The sequence below is a fragment of the Talpa occidentalis genome, unplaced genomic scaffold (genome assembly GCF_014898055.3).
Source record: "Talpa occidentalis isolate TD23 unplaced genomic scaffold, MPIMG_talOcc4v2.1, whole genome shotgun sequence".
Classification (NCBI taxonomy): Eukaryota; Metazoa; Chordata; class Mammalia; order Eulipotyphla; family Talpidae; genus Talpa; species Talpa occidentalis.
In genome coordinates this window covers 32,375,364-32,395,008 of record NW_026555331.1, presented here as the reverse complement: position 1 = coordinate 32,395,008, position 19,645 = coordinate 32,375,364, and the positions used below count along the sequence as shown (strand labels likewise).

General features: G+C 41.3%; 1 protein-coding gene across 1 annotated transcript in view; it reads right to left on the bottom strand.

The window, feature by feature from the left end:
• NIPAL2 (NIPA like domain containing 2) overlaps window positions 1-12,841 on the bottom strand; it is an 83,978-nt gene extending 71,137 nt beyond the window's left edge. Inside the window, exon 1 of the mRNA XM_037503549.2 lies at window positions 12,707-12,841. Within this exon, the coding sequence (XP_037359446.1) occupies window positions 12,707-12,841 (135 nt within the window). The remainder of the gene's footprint in view (window positions 1-12,706) is intronic.
• Window positions 12,842-19,645: the final 6,804 nt, after the last annotated feature.

Genomic DNA, 19,645 nt, shown 5'->3' with positions numbered 1-19,645 from the left:
TTTTTTTTTTTTTTTCAGAGCATTAATCCATTTTCTAGCACTTTGGAATTAATAGATGCTTTAGAGACCATCTTTTCTTCCACCTCCTTTCTCCTTATTGATCTGGAGACTGGTCAGGAGAGAGAACAGAGGACCAGAAAAGGAAAGTGACTGCTGTGAAAACCAACTAGATAACAGGCAAATTTTGAACTTGGAGCACCCAGTTTATGTCTTAATCACTATTTCTTTAGAGATCGAAATTTGTAACATTCTGGCTAGACAATATCAACCTACTACAATATTTAAATTAGCAGAATCTGTTTCTTTTGCTCAGTGTAAATAAAGAAAAAATAATAGAAGAAAAGGTTGCTCTACATCTTAATAATGCAGTTGGAAACACAGGTCAGAAAATAGAAAGATGCCCTTAATTTTTGTAGTGCTCACAGTTGTAGCTTTATTTCTGGCCTTTTCAGGATATTTTGGCAAATAGATAGTGTGAGACATAGTAAACAATTATCTAGAATGAAGTTCCAAATAGCAGCACTGATAACTACAAAGGATGTTTTTGTTTTAGTTGGAGTAAAAATCTCCTATCATACTTTTTTTTTGTGCCAGAATGTTCTCTAGATATCTCATATTAAATTACTGACCTATAATCCATGGGTGGGGAGATTTGGCCAGATGGAGATGGGCTATGATATTAGGGGTGTGTGGAATTTGTAATAATCTGTCCCAGTTTTGGACTTTGAATTTGTTCATATTCCTGGCTCTGTCTTCAAAACATGAACTCAAAAACAGACCCCAATGGAGTTAGTATATGATTCAAAAGCACACAGATTCAGAGCTAGTTTGGAGCACTGTAAGAATCACATTCAACTTACAACTAGATCAATGCTATTTTTTGTTCCAGGTAAAACATGATTGGGCATGGAAACGAGACATCTAGTTTCTAGTACCAGAAATGACACAGGTTCAATAATTTAGGTCAACTAATCACTGCAGGGATGTCCTTCGGGGTCTGAACCCAAGAGGGTAACATATCTGAGAAATGGGCATTCACTTAATCCCATCTCACTGGGAAACTCTTAGGAACGAGCTAGGGTTGTTTCACATTTGTATCTAGTAAAGAAGTAGGCACGTATCTTACCTCCAGAAGAGTTAGGAAGGAAAGGGAGGACATCCAAATTCTTAAGGATAAATCCTTTAGTATTTAGGGGTTAAGACTCATAATGTGAGCAACTTTCAACTGGTACATTATAACACAAAATAAAAAGCACACAGAGACACACAGAGAGAACAAACATTTCATAAAGTTAACAACTGGTGAATCTCCAGTGAAGGAAGAATGGTGTTTACTGTACTACCCTTCTTTATTTTCTATAGGTTTAAAATCTTTCAAACTGAGAAGTTAAAAACTGCATTGCTAGCTCAACTAAAGAAAATATGGATTCATTTAAAAAGAATTAAAAGAGAAGATGTTAACAAGAACAGAACTAAAAAAAAGATAGTAGAGAGAAAAAAATAAAACCATTACAAAACTGAACATCATATGTAGACACCGCTTGGGAAAAACATAAAATGTGGAAGAAAAGGACATGGAATGAAAGTGGTCGGAGAAGAGGGTAGGTCTGAGAGACAGCAGGCCTGGGCAAGCCCACAGTCTGCTGTTCACTCAGGCATGCGTCCAGTGGTATTTATTCAGCAACTGCTAACTAGTAGGTTCCATGCTCAGAACTGAGTATGCAAACTACCTTCTAGAAGCTCAGAAGAAGTATAACAAAGGGATCACAGCCTGTCAAATCTATAATAGAGGTCTGCCCCACAGAACAGAAGGCAGCAGAAGAGACAGAGTAGAACTTTAAAGTTGAAAAGTATACTAGTTTCCCATGAGAGAATTTAGTTTTATAATAAATTGCCACTAATTTGCTGACTCCTAATAACAGAAATTTATTCTCTCCCATTTCTGGAGGCTAGAAGCTCCAAATCAATTTCACTTGGCTAAATCAAGGAGGCTCTAAGGAAGAATATGCTCCTTGAGTCTTCCAGTTTCTGGTGGCTGCTAGCATTCATTGGCTTGTGAATGAATCACTTCAATCTCTGTGGCCACACTGCCTTCTTCTCTTCTATGTAAAATCTCCCTGTGCCTCCTCCCTCTTAGATAAAGATACACGTAGTGGCACTTAGGGTCCATCCAGATATTCTAGGATCATCTCCCTATCTCAAGATCTTTAACTTAATCACATCTGCAGTAAAAGAGTACCCTGAAGCAGAAGATGCCAGTGTCATTGGACAGGAGGGCAGACAGGAGCCTTTGTGGGCCACAGAGCTGTAGGTGGTGTTGTGATATGAAGGACTCTAAACTAGAGAAGGACTGGTCCAAATTTGGCTTTTAGAAGACTCATTCTGGCTGCAGTACAGAGGATGTACTGGCAAGGAACAAGGCATGAGTATAGGAAGGCCAGTTCAGAAACTATTTCAGGAGTTCAGAAAAGATAGTAGGGAGAATGAGGAGAGTTAATTGCAAGAGAGCCATAGAGAAACAAAAGTCATAGCGGCAATGTTGGCGACATCCTAAAATATGTAATGCTTTTGAGATTACTGCATAGGTTAGACTATTCTTATCACTAATCTCCTTTGTGCTGGCTCATAATTAAATTGTCTGTAATACTAGCCCAAACTGAGTTAAAACTATAATCCCATCTGTGAAAAAGAAGAAAGAAAAAATGTCAATAAGGAATAGATTTTTAATTTGTTATCTAGGTTATTGTATACTATAATATTGCCTTTCTATCCTGAGAGATTTCATGATGCTGGATCCAAATCTGGTGATTTAAACACCAGTAGAAAAGGTCAGGGTTATATAAGACAGTATATTGTTGCTATTTTACAAGCTGTTCCATGCCAGTGTTTAATCAACCTTAAAACCTAAGCAGAAAAGCCCGACATATTGCCTTCCCATACAATTAAGAACTATTACATTTTGTCTTTTACTTGGGAACAAAATTTCTTACATAATTGTACATTCATTATTTTAAAAATTGAACTCCACTGGAACAGTTTTACCAAGAAGCCACTGGGGTTTTTGCTTTCAATAAACTTAAGTTTCAGCAGGATAAATTTATGAGAAAAATAATACATTTAACAACACATCCTTTTGGGACTTACAACACTTTGTTAAAAGAAGAGCAACATGAGTCAAGAAAAGGTGAGAGAGCACTAAAGGAAGTTGTAAACTTTGTTCTATTGTGAACCAAATTAACCCTTTCAAATATAGAAATAATTGAAATAAGGACATATATGCTGGACACACAAAAAAAATGCTATTGCTTGCATCAGATCAATAAGGTTCCATAACTGATAAATTTTGAAAGAACATATTTATAATAACAATTCTTTAAATCTGTAACCCTTTGTTTCCAAAGAAGTAGGACTGCAGGCTATTATTAGGGGGGCCTGAGCAGAAACTTTCTCCCCTGCAGGAGACAACTTGTGAGCTGGCTCAGTTATAACTCTTTCCCTCATACCAACCTAGGTTTCTAGAGTATGTGTTGCTTTTGAGAGCAATACCTGCCTTGGACTCCAGGTACCTTTTGCCTACCTTATGAAGACTGAACTCTATTGTCTATGTCAGGCTCTGACACTGGGTTTCTACCTCAATATAGTGGAGGGATCAAGACATTACCACTTCCTGATGGATCTCTGCCAGAGACCCCTGTGGTCTTCCCCACCTATCAGATCACCTTTCTGACTTGAAGGCGAAAATCAAGTTCTACGTTTCTTTACCTTTTGGGGACTGTGCTTTGGACACTTCATTACCTCTAAAGGCCCAGTCTTGACAGCTAAGATAATTTTCCTGATCCCTAACCCACACCCCAAACTCCCATTCCTGGCAAAATAATCATCCCACTGATGCAGTAGCTCAGTCTCATCCACCTCATAGTCAACCCACACCTGATGCCTGTAACACTCATTAACATTGATTGTTATGTGAATCTGCAAATATGGTTCAAAAGACTAAGAAAATGCTCTGCATGTAACTCAATTATCCTCTACCTTATGGTTGTGGCAGCTGCTTACAACATGAGATCTGTTCATACCTTGTTCACAAATAACAGCCCATTTCTCTACCATGTGAAGTAGGGAAGCCATAGCCAAAGTTACATTACAATATTTCTTCTTCTGCTTTGGCTCTCTCTTTTTACAATTACATAACTGTATGATGTTCAGCCTGGAAGCTTAATATAAACAGCCCATCAGATAGGAGAAGTGTTGAATCAGTCCTTAAATGTTGTTTTCCAAACATATCTAAGGCATTCTCTGTTACAGGCTCCTTATGTCATGAGGACATCCAGATCTTCCCAAGGCTGTATGTTCTTCAGGGCCACTAAGTCCAATTAACTGGCCTTGGTGAGTGCTGTGGAAGAGGACCTGGACCTAACCTCATTCAGTTGGACTGAAGCCCATATATTTTCACTAGTTGAGAAAGTCAAGCTTTTCCTTCCTTAAAGTGAAAGGGAGTACATAGGGTTAAAGGGGTGAGCCTACTAAAAGTGGAACCAACAACCCCAGGATCAAAAGTTGAAAAGGGGAATGAAAAACTGAGTTTTGTTGTGGTAGACCATGTCACACCCGTGGTTGACCAGCCCAAAGTAACCTTCTTGTGCTGGTCACCATAAGCGCATTGTAAAAAGACCAGTGGTCCAAGTTACTAAAATCTTGTTGTTAGAACCTCTGAATAGACATTTTGTGAATCCAACTTTCTTCAGGTCTTTCAGTGTCATCCAAACTGATTACTTTCTTTCATTATTTAAGCCAATTAAAGTTAGCATTTCTATGACTCATAAACTAAAGCCTCTTAATTACAAAACATTCTTGAAGGGAAGCCAAAAGTAAAAGTCAGAAGAGAGACTAACTAAATGAGTCAGACTCTTGGGGAGAAAGGATGCCCTGAACGAACTCCTCAAAGACAGGTATTATGGACTCCACCCCCACTCCAGGCCAAAGAGATTCAAGACACTAAGGACTACAAATCCTATAATGACATTATCACCAAAGAGGGGGGATTGCTAGGAATTGAGGTGGAGTTAAGCAGCCAGGTTTGGAATATAACCAGACATGTGGGCCTTGTAGGTATCTGAGCTCTTGGCTCTTGGTTTTTCATCAGCTCTCAGTGTGCTATTGGGATTCCAGCTTAGCGGAACTGATAGGATGCATTCACGAATCTATCTCCCTCTCCTTCTCCCTGAGTTACTCATTTTTTCATTTCCACTTCTTTTGTAAATAAACCCTTTATTAACCTTTTTGTGTGTGCCTGCAGTTGAGTATAAACAAGTGGGTGAGGACCCACAGTCAGGCAACCCATTTCATATGGGATTGCCCTGTAACAGTTTGGCACCCAACATGGTAGAACACGTTACACCCGTGGTTGACCAGTCCAAAGTAACCTTCCTTGTGTTGGTCACTGTAAGTGCATTGTAACAAGACCAGTGGTACAAATTACTAAAAATAAAAAAAAATAATTTGAGAGATGCAAAGAAGGTGAAGTGGGTGATTTAGGAAACCAGTGCTGAGGCTATAGCAAGGCAGTAGGACATTTATTTTAGGCAGACTTCAGAATGGCCTGCCGAGGCTAGGATGGTTCTCTGAAAGAGCCATGCCAGGACAAACTCTCCTTGGGTGAGGTGTGAGCTCAAGATTAAACACTCCTTACTTCCTTTGACTGTATTTACATAAGGGATCAGCCCTCAGTCTACAACTCCTGACATATGCTAAAGATGACCATGCTGGGAGTGGCCGAGAGCTATGCGAGTGACAAGGTGAGGCATAAGTACAAGTGTGCACATGCTGAGAGTTATGTGGAGAGGAAATGGAGGGTTATCTGCCCTCCTCCAGGCAACTAGGATAGCCTGTGTCCTTTGCATATCAGGACAAACTGAGTGAGGAGCTTTTACTTTGTGTAAAATGTAAGCCTATTTGAACACAGGGGAGTGGGTTATAAACAGCTTAAATCAAAGAGGAATATTGCACCTTCAGGAAAAAGTGGGGGAAAGTAAAATAAATGGCATCAAAGTCTTATGTTACCACTAAATGAGCCTTCCCAGGTTGCCCGGTGCTGGTTGCGCTGGTTTGTTAAATTACAGTCACTGTCTGGAGACATGATCACACACCTGCCACCAAATACCTCTATCAGCTGTTCTGATGCTGATCACACTAATTTCTCTGACCCAGAAGTCTGGAAAGTGGCAGAACACATGGACAGTACTTTAAGATAGCAATCATTTTAATTAGGAAATCACTCCAATAAGAAAGTGTTCTGGAAAAAAAAAAAAAAGTGTTCTGGAATGTAAATATCTGTGGAGAGGAAAGTGGAAGTAAATGTCAAAAGGAGTAAGGTAGGCACTAAATATAGAAATCAGTGGTTTTTGATGAAAGAAAGTAAAGTTATATCAAGTAACTGACATCATTTCTCTTATTTTCAATTGTAATGAACTAAGTATTTTAACTAGTAATATTAGAAATACATTTCCTATAATATACGTTTATGTAATAGTACTAATAACTGTTAGTATTTATTGAGTATTTTCTGTATGTCTGTTATCTGACAAACATTCTCTTATATAACACTACAGCCCTATAAATGTACATAGTGTTATTAATAATTTCATTTCGGTGGCACAAGGGGTTAAGATGCAGCATTATGAAGCTATCCACAGCCACTGCAGCATGAGTTCAATCCCCGGCCAGGGAGGTGACCCACATGGCGCAACAGACCTCTCCTGACTCACCCGCTACTCCCCTCAGCAGTATGTTTCAGTTGATCTGCCTGTTCTTCTCCCCACTCTGTCTCTGGCGAATCCGCTCACCCCCCACACCTCTGGCTTGTACACCAGTTCTTGTATGAATAAATAAATCTTTAAAAAAATTTTCATTTCAGTGGAGAAAACCAAAATTTGGAGAAATTAAGAAACTTGGCAATACACTTAAGGAGAGGTTAAGCTTTTAAAACTGCACTACACAAGAACAAAAAGGATAGCTTTGGAGAATGTCCTCCTTTCCATGGTTAGTTCTCAGATGCTAATTTGAAAAATCACCAACATTTTAAAAAGGAATTATTTAAATAATTCTTGTAAGGAAACAAAATGAATTTCCTGTACCAGCTGGGTAAAACATGCAAATTGAATGGTCATAGTAATGGTAACACTATTTTACAAACTTCTAAAAATTGTAGACTGAAATAGATGCAGATAGCTGCAATGAGACTGATAGAGAGGAAGAACTGAGAGAAATTATCACAAGGCAAACACCCTTGAAACAGCATCCATCAAGAAATGGAAAATGGGCCCCCACCTTGCACCCTCCCTTTGTCTGGTCCCATCTCCCTCTCGGTCCCCCCAAGGAACCATGGGTCTGACTTCACACTATCAATCACTTCCCCACTTTCCCTTAAAGAGTTTTATCAACCAAGTGTGGAACACCAAACACTGTAGTTGAAGGTTTCCTTTTTTCCTGCTATGTCTTGTAGGTCCATTTTGTGCTAAAGGTTATCCCACCATTATTCTTTCCCATTTTTTTCCTTGTAAAATGATTTTTGAAAAGACCGAGTCATATAAATCTGCAAACTGGCGATATTTTCAGTATGGATTATGCTGATTGAATCAATGCAAATATAACGAGTAGTGTCAATTAAGACTTAAAGAAGTTATCAGGTAGAGTTAAATGCAAACACCTAATTTCAAATCCACAAACGCATTAAAGCTGTTCCTAACCAGAACCATGGAATTTCAATTACTATTTTTTCAGAAAATCTTTGATATAGTTGGTTTGAAGTAAATACACATACATTTGGTAAAGGGAAAATGCTGTGTTGGATCTGAAAATCAACAAGTATAAACAAAGCAAAAAAGAATTTTTTTTCTTGGGAAGAATCAGCAACATCTACTCAGTCTTTCAGTTATTTGAAAGTTTTACCACACTGTTCTTTAAGTGACAATAATATACAGCTCCAGAAAATAGGTGGTAACAAAGAAAAATCAATAAAATGGCAATATAAAACTCAATGTGATTTTTCTTTAGTATGGTGAGACCAGCCATATTACTTCCCTCCCCCCCCACCCCCGCCCCAATTTACTTTCATCACATCTTTTCAAGCCTTCGTTTCTAAGCAATGGCCTTCAGGCATGGAATAAAAATAGCTTTGCAGTTAAACCTACTTGCTTTAAGATCTTGGGAAAAGTTATTTAACACAAATTTCCTTATGTGAACAGTGAGGATAATATGTACCTTACGAGGTTGTTGGGGGGCTCCAATGAGATAATAGCTATAAAGTGCCACAGAGTAAATGCATAACAAATGTCGGTCTCTTCCATTCCTTCTTCCCTGCCAAGTTGTATCAATTTCCTTTTAAATATATTGACTTAAAAGATTCAAGGCATTGAAAAATCAAAAGTTCAAAGAAAGGACAAAAAATTCTGAATTTTCATTTCGCCCTATGCCGAATAAACCTTTTTGACAATATCCTTACGGATTTAGATATTTAGCAGTACACATAAACTTTAAAGCATAAAAAACAAAGCAACTCCTTCACATTATTTCCCACACTCACCCCTTCCTATCTATTTCCTCTACAAACTTGCTGGTTTGGCCTTTACTTATTCAACCAGATAATGAGAGAACCTTGAGATCTAGTCCAATCCAAATTTTACCAGTAAAGAAATTGAAGTCCAGAGTGACTTTCTCAAGTGCATTTAGCAAGTTAAACAGTAGAGTATAGAGAACAGCCTCTAACACCGGTTGCAAATTAAATGCCCATAGGGACCAGCAGGTAAAAGAGATTTGTGCAAAGCAGGCTTAGGTAGGAGCACAGCCTGCTCTAAACTGAGCACACAACTAACCTGTGGGAAAAGGTCCAAGGGTCGCTAGAACTTCAACTATTTAAAAAGAGCATGTTTGTAAGCCTTTCTACAGGTCCATCAAGACACATCTATGGCCCAGATTTATTTATTTTTTAAGATTATTTATTGATTTATTTTGTGTATGTAGGGTAAGGTAAAAAATCAGGCTTTTCTGCCCTCCCGCCATCAGGATAGATGAGGGAACCCTGTGATCCTGGGTGCATGCCTGATGGCGGGCACCTGAAGTGGGTACACCTACGCTAAGACTGTGCTTTTAAGGGCGGTGTCACGGGGACGCCAGTAGAAGCCGAAAGAGAAGAAGCCCGAAGCAGAAGCAGAGAACTCCAGAGAGCCCAGACAGGGTGAGGATTTGCTGGGGGCTGGGAGGCCTGCCAGCCATATGCCTGGTGAACCCCAATAAAAGACCTGCAAAAAGCCACTGAGGACTCTGACTCCTCCTTTACCTGGTCTGCATGGGATCAGAAAACCTGCACTGTGGTCCAGTTCCTGCCCTTACAGTGTAGAAGAACTGGGGTGTAGGCCAGAGGTGCAGGGGCTGTGAGGATTCATGAGACAGAGAGTGGTGTGGATCAGGAGGATTTATTGAAATACACTGCTGAGGGAAGCAGCAGGTGAGACAGGAGAGGACTGCTAGCACCATGTGGGTCACCTCCCTGGCTGGGGATTGAACTCAGAACTCAGGCCATGGTGGTAGGCTATCCAGGTGGTCACTGAGACTTAATCCCTGGGCTACCAGGGAGGCCCAGGGCTGGATTTAATCTACAGTTGGAGATCTCTGCACCCTGCTAACCCTAATTTACATTTCTTTAATTTACTTTGATTCTCACATTCCCTGTTCAAAAAACTTCAGTGGTTCCCACTTTCTATAAGATAAAGTGCAAGCTTATTAATCAGTCCTTCAGGAAATTCATCACTGTATTCAAGACCCCAAACGACATTTCCATTTTACAACTTCAATTCCAGTGCAACCAGAACAACCACTGACTTCTACTCCAGGCACACGAGTGTTCACAGCAGCACTTGCCCAGGCCACAGGGGCTGCTGCTTGGTTCCTAGACTTTTCCCTTTCTCGAAATGCCCTCCTCCCACTAGTGAAAACTTGTCCATCTTTAAGAGGCCAGCTCAAACTGCCTTGCCACATAACAGCCCTGATGGCTACAGTTAAAAGCCAATTTCAATAGGACTTTATATCACTCACGTGACACTTACATATGACACCTTGTTTTGCACAGCTCATTTCCACAATCACCTTATACAATTCCTGGAAGGAACGGTTTTGGACTAAGAACTATGAATATCCCCACAGGGCTTTGCACATAGCAGGAAGTTCAATAACCATCTAAGAAACATCATCCTTCTAAACTGAAAATGTGTGAATCAAATATAAAGAAAGTACCTTTGCAGCACTCTATTACATCAATGCTTTTTATAAGCAGTACAAAAAGGGGAAAGCCTTAACTCCCTAAAACTTTTCCCTACTAAACTACTACTTTTACTTGCTTTGAGATTTCCTCCTCCAGAAACACATCTTTGCCTTTGGTAACACTGATTCTAAGAGATCACTGTTAAATATTCATTTGTTACATGAAACCATTTCAGGGGAGTTGGTTTCTTTCTGAATAAGACTAATTTAATCAGACCTGAATGCTATTCATTGGACAGAGTCCAGTTTGTCAGTTAATAGACATTGTCCAAATATTTCAGTTGTGATAAAACTGACAGAAGAAATGAACAAGCAGCATTAAATTGTGGCTATCCAGCAACCAAGACTAATTTTCAGAGTGGAAGTCCTAAACTTACACTTCACACTTTGTTTTTTCTGAAGCCACCCCCATCTTCAACCATCTATATTCAGTTAGTGTCAAAAAAAAAAAAAGGAAAATTTTACTCCGTTTTATTTTTACTGACCTGGCGAATGCTAGAGGCACTCAAAAAAATGTTTGCTGAATGAATTAAAATATTTTTTTTTAACTTTTGTTTAAAAACAAATGCCATTAGTGAAGGTTAAAATACCAAGAGTCTTATCAAAGGCCTATCTTTGTACAATAGTGGAAAATGTTCATACAGTCTTACTCAAATGAGATTTCAGTTGAATAATTCAATTAGCATATTTTGAATACACCTTTTCTAACTTGTACAAACACATAATGTCAAAGGCAAATTGTCTTGTAAACATAAAGTTACATCCTCACATTTATATCACATGATGATCTGTGTTAGAGATGTTCGGGTGTTAGAGAACCAAAATAATTTGGAATTCCAGGAAACATTAAGGAAACCTAATGACTATAGAGGTTTCTACTGTGAAAACAATGTTTTCTCCTGTTTTAATTGAACCAAAGAGGAAAATTCATGCTTTAACTTTTTTTGGGAGTGTTTCTAGCATAAACACATTATAATACGCCTATAACATATACTCATAAGCATAATATAACAGATATGCTGAGAGAACTTCCCATAAAAAAGATAGTTTACATATAGTGATCAAGAGGCTCTGAGCCCTCCCATTTTTCTACTTAAGATGTTCTGTGGTAAAACAGACTTACAGCAATGCTTTCCCCTGTTGAAAACTAGTAAGACGAACGTTTTTATCACCTAGGTTAAAAATTTTAACACAATTTTTTTAACACTTCAGATACTAACATTCAAAAATATATTTCAGACATAAAAGGGTTTAGATATCTGATTATTGATTAAAAACCTGCTTTAGGGGCCTCCCTGCTGGCACAAGGGGCTAAGCACAGCACAATGAAGCAATCCGTAGCCTCTGCAGCACCAGTTGGATCCCTGGCCTGCCAGGGAGCTGCCCACATGATGCAGCAGACCTCTCCTATCTCTCCCACTGCTCTCCTCAGCAGTGTATTTCAGTCAATCTGCCTGTTCTGTTCCCCACTCTGTCTCTGGTGGCTCCTCTCACCGCCTGCATCTCTGGCCTGTACCCCAGCTCTAGTATGCATAAATAATCTTAAAAAAAAAAAAAAACCTGCTTTAGACCAACAGCAACAAATATTTTAATTATATCATTGTAAAATAAAAAGACCCATGGATTTAAGAACAAGAACAAAGTAACACGCTTATGAAAATCGAAGATGTGGAATCCACAGTATCGAGATGATTTGTTCCCCACCACCACCACCCGTACCTCCAAAGAACATAAATGGCACTTTGAAGGAAGGGGGGCCAGAACTTTTTTTTAACCAAGCCAAAAATAAATGGGCACCTTCAATCCCCTCCACCCTCCTTGATCTCGTTAAATGTTCATTTCCAGCTGAACTGGCAGATGAGGCTAACAGTGTTTTCCCAACAGGCCGGTGCGAAAGAAGGTCCTGTAACTGAGATGGAGTGTTCTTGCTCAGAAATGGAGACACTGGGACACATGCACAGCATCTGCCGAGGTGACATCTGGTTGCCCTTAATGAGTTCCCTGTTCTGAGACGGGGTGTCACTGTCTCTCTCTCCTTTATGGACAATACAATGATCCCAGGGTGAATATGGAGACTCTCCACACTCCCACGATCCTTCCGGGAGAAGGCGGATTCGGCTGGGGCGGGGGGACTGTTTGGGACCCAGAGGCCCAGGAATGACTCCACAGGGGTCAGGGCCACAGACTCGGACGCCCAAGAGAGGAGAAGAAAAAGGGGGGGGGGTACCCCGCTCTCCCAAATGAGGGGTGATTAAGTCAGTGTGTGGAAGGCAACATCCTGCCGGCTCTGCCCGCGCGGGAAGCCGGGCGTCTCCTGACAGTTGGCTGGAGGAGCAGGCGGCGCTGCGGCCCCGCCCCGTCCCCACCGGGCGGCGGAGCGGCCGGCCCTTACCTGGTTCCTGCGGTACCACGCGCCCGACAGGGAGCCATTGCCGGCGCCCGGGGCCCAGTACGTGAAGTTCCGGGACAGCTCGTCCAGGGCGGCCGAGGAGGCGTCCCCCGGGCCCTCCGGCGTCAGCGCCGCCATGAGCCCCGCTGCGGCACCCGGGCCCGCGCTCCGGCCGCCTCCGGCTGGGCTGCACCGCCGGGCGCCGCGGAGGAGGTGCGCGCCGCGGAGGCCTCGCCCCCGGCCGAGGCCCGGCACTTCCTGCTCCGCGCGCCCGGCACCTGGGCCCGCCCACGCGCCCGCAGGTGCGCCCGCCCCGCCCCGCCCCCGCGCCAGGGGCCCGCGGGGAGCCCCGGGTCTCCGGCCTCTGGGGCCCCTCCGCCTCCTCGGGCCCGTGGGCCCGGGCGCACCTGCCCAGTGTCGCAGGCTCGCGTGGACTGCGCCCTGGCGTCCGCACCTGCCGGGCCGAGAAAGCCCTTGCAGCCCAGCAGGTGCTTATAATCCACACTGATTGAAGGGAATGGGAGCGAAAAGGAGGCATTGGTAAGCCAAGGCAGCTAGCTACCTTCTCCCCGTCTGTACCTAGCTATTCCATCTCCATCACATACGTCGTTTTTCTCACTTGTATTAAAAAAAAAAATTGTTTGCATATGGACAAGTCACGCGTTCCCGAAAATACTGTGAACAGCATGAGACTAAATTGATTTCATCAGTTAAATTTCAGTGACAACACCTGAGAGATCATTAGTAAATAGCCTTGCTATGAAGGAATGAATGCCCCGTGGTATACCTGGAGGACCCCAGCGTTTATCAGGGGCTGACTGGCGTTTCCTTCGATTGGAATCAGAAGGATTTGCTGAAAAACTGCCGGTTACTGGATGGAAGGAGTTAGAAGGGTAGATAATTGTGGTTAATGGTCTTAATGAACTCTAACCAGATGTTCTGGTTTTACCTGTATTCAGAATCTATTGTGACAACCAATGATCTGTAAGGTGTTTCTCACCTTGAAGATTCTGATTCTATCTTCTTGTGGAAGTGCTGGAACATGGAATTCTTTTGCTTACACAATGCAAAGATTTTTCTTTTATCATGTGCTTTTACTGTCAGGACTTCATGGGGCAGATTTTCAAGAAAGGAGAATTGTTGCCCAGCAGGGGGAAAGTTTCCAGTGTTTCTTAAAGTGAATGTGCAAGTGAAAGAAAAAAAATCACTTCTGGTAGAGGAAAAGACATCTATATTATCTTGTATCGTTGTATCGTTCATTGCTTGAACACACGACATGTTCAGGAATAGTTAATATGGTAGCTAACTATTCCCAATTTTAAGAGGCTCACTTATTTCAAATCAACATATGAATTAAAAAATACTTTTTTTATATTTTCTATAATATGAATTTGTGTGGGACTCTAATGCTTATTAATTATCTGTGCTTTTCTCAGTTGAGAAGCTTTGGGGTGCAAATAACAGAATTTTTAAATAAAAGTGGATTTAATAATAATTTACCTCCAGAGGGAATGTTGTAATAGGGTGGTCCCCAGAAAAGGGGGAAGTTCCAGGTTCCCTGCCCCACCCAAGGGAGGGTGGAGCTGAGCAGGAAGAGGAGAAGCTGAAGAAGAGACTGAGGAAGGAAGCAGGATGGAGCCAGGAGACCTGGAGGAGGCACATGGAGCCTAGAGACACGTGAAGAAACTGCGCTTGTCTTTTGGTCGTGGACTGGGTGACACAGATGTGGGTGAGACCCGTGGGGAGGTGACCATGGCAGCTTTTATCTTGATGTTGATTTTGCTCTTTTCCTTCCGGGCTTGTCCGGTTGTTTGTGACCCTTTTCTGTGGGTCCCCACTGGAAGATGCTTTAGACTTGTAGCAGGCTTTGGGGCCTTGTTCTGGGCCGATCCCATATGGATGGACTTTTACCCACGAGGGGACGGGTAACTTTGGGTGCTTCATTTAGAAACTAGACTCTTTGCCTTACCTGTATTGTTTCCTAGTTTTATTAAAGTTCCTTCCCATTAAAGTCTCCTATGTTTTGTGTTGATGCGGCAGATGGCAGAACCCATTTAGAATAGGCAGGTTTGCGGGGCTTGGGCTGCCCCTCTCCCTGTCCTATAACAATGTGACCCTATGTGTTTTTATGATGTCATTGCTTCACCTTTCTTTTCTGCCATCCCTGAGGTATTAACCTTGTCCTTTTTCATGATGTCAATTCCAGGTTGCAAAACATAATCATATTTAGAAAAGAAGGGAGGCATTTCTTATGTATCTTTTTTTAGGGAGGAAATCTTTCCAGAATCTTCTCAATAATATTCCCCCTAAAGTGGAAGGAGGGGGTAACCTGCTCACCCATGTTGTATCTGCAAGTAATGGTTGGGCATTTCCAACCAGGAATGGGAGGTGAGTACTGCCAGCAAGAAAGAACTGGGATGGGGTGGAGAATATCACCCGCAAAACCTGGCACAACCCCTCTTAGTATATTCTATCAGCCAGATTGTCACTAGTCATACCACCTCTAACAAACAAATAACAAGTTATGTTACTTTCTTGCTTAAAATACTTCCAAACATCCCCACTCACACAATAAAGCTCACACTTTTCAAACCTGCCAGATGAAATACTTTATGATCTAGCCCCCTCAGCTTTTTGCTACCCTCAACTCATTCCCATTTTTTATTTAAAAAGTCATTTCACCTTAAAAACCTCTAGTACAGGGCCTCCCCGGTGGCGCAGCGCTTGAGCGCTGGGTTGCGAAGCTGCCCGCAGCCTCTGCAGCGCCGGTTCGATCCCCGGCTGCTCCCCGGCCACCTGAGGAGGGTCCCACATGGCGTGCAGACCTCTCCTGCCACCCGCTGCTCCCCTCAGCAGTGTACCTCGGTCCTTCTGCCTGCTCTGCTCCTCGCTCTGGCTCTGGTGAATTCTCTCACCCTCCTGCGCTTCTGACTGTACCCAGTGCTTGTATAAATAAATAAATAAATCTAAAAAAAAAAACAAAAAAAAACCTCTAGTATAGATTCCAAATGATATGTTGCCTGTGACATGCAATTCTCCAGAACCCATGATGCCTGTGTAGTTGCTGTGACTGTCCTAGCATGTGGGGTGGTTGAAACAAGGATTCGTGACCAGTGTTCCTTCCCACACAGTTCACAGGAAGGTGACAGGGATGCGTTGGGAGTTATTTTAGTCCCAGCAGTGTAGGTGGAGCAGGAGGCTGTTCAGGGCTTTGTGATGGCCTCTATGTCTTGCTGGGTTTCTTCAAGGGATGTCCTGTCACTTTACTGCACACCAAGAGCCTTTGATCAACCTACTATGCTCAGCACTGAAATGATGGAGGTCTGTCTTCTTCAGCTAATTCAAAGAATTCTATTCTGGGTTCACATCATTTGGAGCTGGGCTTCACTGTGCCCATCTTGCCTGGGATCACCCACTTGTAGCATCCACAGTTTTATTTTTTTTTTAATTCATCTTCAGCCTGAGCCAGCTGACACTATTTTCACTAATGATGAATGTCTAAGAGGCTGAGGTAGTTATTGATATAAAGTTTGAACCAGCTATTTTACACCATATATAAAAGTCATTTTCAGATTAAACATGTCAATGCGAAAGGCAAACTTGAAAAATTTTACAATCAGATGAAATGATCACTATAAAAGAGGCAATGTGAATGGTTGTTAAAGTTCAGATGCTGAAGGCAGACGGTCTGGACTCACATCTTCACTGCTCATTTACTGTGTGATCTTGATCAAGTGGCTTAACTTCTCTGAGCCTTGCAAATCATCTGTAAAGGCAGATAATGAGTACTGAAACAAAAGAAGTACTCAGCAAGTGTTAGCATTTACTATTTATGACCTTAGCATAGGGAAGGATTCCTGAAAGAAACACAAAACCACAGATTAAACAAGTGATACATCCAATTACAATAAAATTAAGAAATTTAATACACAATAGATGATAAAGTGTGAAGTTATGTCATAAACTGAGAATATTTATTTGTCACACCTATGACTAATAAAGGATTCGCATCCAGAATATATAAATAATGCTGACAGGTCAACAAGAAAAAGACAGACAATCCAGTGGAAAAAATGGGCAAAACCACAAACAGGCATTTTTCATGAAAGAAAATATGAATACCTAATAAACAAAGTGTTCCATCTCACCAATAATCAGAAAATTGCAAATTAAAGCACTAATGTGAACCATCTTACACCTGCTTGGTTTGCAAAATTTTTTTATATTTACATATTGTCTTAATATGTTTCAGCTGCTATAACAAATTACCATCACTCAGTAGCTTATAAAAAACAGAAATTTTACTCACAGTTCTGGAGGCTGGGAATTACAGATCATGGTAACATTCAGGAAGGCCATTATCCCGGTTCATAGCCAGCACCTGCTTGTTCAGTCCTCAAATGGTGGAAGAAACTAGTGAACTCTCTGGAGCCACTTTTATAAGGCACTGATCCCGTTCAGGAGAGCTCTACCTTCCAAAGACCCCACCTACCAACACCATCACATTTGGAGGTTAGAGTTTCAAGATATGAATTGGAGGGTAGAAGGACCACAAACATTCAGATCATAGCACATACTAGATGTTGGTAAGGATGTGAAATAACAGAAACTCCTATTCACTGCTGATGCTATGACAATAAAATAGCAATAAAATTAGCAGTATTTGAGCAAGATGACGGTGTACATATGAATTTGACTCTTAGGTATATATTCCCAGAGAAACTTCTGTACGTGGACATCAAAAGAGATAAACCAAAACTAAATCCTAGCAATATGACTGCAGAATTGAAGCTACGAGTGGAACAAAGGTGAGAAAGGGCACAATGGTCTTTGGTAAAGGATTATAGATGCTGGATGATGGGAGCGTGGTGGTAACATACATCAGATTTGTGAACCTATTTCCCTAATCATGTACAGTGTTGTAAATTAATGTTACTTTACTAAAGGGGAAAAAATGAAACAAAACAAAATGCAATTTGGTGCAGCCTCTATGAAAAATAGTACAAAGATTCCTCAAAAAAAAAAAAAAGAAAAAAGAAAAAAAAGAAATACGATATGATCCAACAATACCACTTCTAGGTATTTATCCAAAGGTTATGAAAACACTAACATGTAAAGGTTTATGTACTCCTATGCTCATTTCCGCTAAATGCCCATTGACAGATGACTGGATAAAGACTATGGACTATAGACTCAATGGAATGCTACTCAACTATTAAAAATGATGAAAAAAGTATCTTTGGGGATAAAAAGGATGGATCTTGAGATGATCATGCTAAATGAAATAAATCAGAAAGTGACAGTTACTAGATGATCTCACTCATTTGTGGAATATAAATAACCAAAGAAAACAAACTGGCAAAATGCAACAAAAATAATTCTCAGATTCTGTGAAAAATAAACTTATTATTAGCTGAGATGGGGAGGAATGAAAGGGTGGGGAGGGGTGGTGGTAGAGCATTGGCTCTGGAGCCTTGGTGCAGGACCAGTGAAGCACATGCACAGTGGAGGACTGAAGTTGTACTCCCCAAATTGTAGAGTTTCATCAACAATTGGCACACCAATAAAATTTGAAAAAAGTGCAAAAATAAAAGCACCTTAGATAAGGAACAAGTTAGGCATCTGCTAAGGAAAAGTCAGAGATTAATGTATTTGTACATCACTTTGAAGCCACACAAGACTTTGGGGAAAGGAAGCGTTGAGATCATTCACACCAGAGGGAGATCATTCTCCAAGTGAGAGAGATCCCTCAAGGTTGGAACTTGGGTGAACGGAGGGGCACAGTCCTGGCGTGACCCTCAGGGTCTGCCGCAGAACTGCATTTTTGGGAATCAGCTATGAAGGCAGATTCCAAGCAACATGGAATTTAAAAAGCAGGGGTTAGTGAGAGATCATGAGGAAGGTAGAAAGGCCAAAGCCAGGGAGAACTGATAAGAATGTCTGCTCTCAGACCCCAGGGAAAGGAACACAGCCAGACTCAATAGTGAGGACTGACAAAATGTTAATCTAGCCCCACCCCCTTTTAGGACTCTGGCCTCATCCTGACTTGTTTGGAGACCTCTTTCCTTACTCCTTCCCACCCCCTGGCCTCCATGCGCACCCTGGCCTTTACAGATCTGACCGTGTAGGACTCCCCAAGACTGTGACCCACCCAGACACTATCCCAGCAACTCTGCCTCATCTTACATTATACTGCCTTACCTCTCATTCTTTCGCTGTATTTCATAAAGGTATCTGGAAATGAATCCATGCCAGGATATCAGTGTAATAAATCTTCTTTTTTTGTAGTTGTTTAGTTTCTGAGTGGATTCTTCTGGTAGGAAATAACAGGTCTTAACCCAAGGCATATTTCTGTCAAAGGACTAGAACTTGGGCAAAAGGAGGTGGGGCTTGCAAAATTGCCCTCCAAATCCTAGCACATAATAGGTTTGTTACTGATGAGGCTGGTCCTGAACTGGAGAAGGTATAGAAGGAATTTCTATAAGAACTTTAATTTTCAAAATAAAATATAAATTTTAAGTGACAACACAATGTTACCGCTAAGTAAAAAAAAATTCTGAAGTGAGAAATCAGGTCTGGACAATTGGCCACAACTCTGAAGTCAAGAAATAGTTATCACATCTTAGTAACTGTTCCCTTCCAGTTTGGCATCACACTCACATGACTGTTATTTCACTTGATCCGCACAAAAACTGTGAAGTGAAGCAATTGTGTTTCTTTAAAAGCAATTTAAATTTTTTCATTTTTAGAAAGCAACAATTTCAACTTGGAGAATCTCAGTTACTTGTCTAATCTAGTGGTTTGAGGTGGAGGTAGGACTTTAGCTGATCAATTAAAAATGTTCAAGTAGATGGGGTTATTAGGCAAGTTTCTCCAAAAAACAGAATCAACAGCAAGTGTGTTTGCATGTATGTGCACATGCATGCGTGTGTGTGTGTGTGT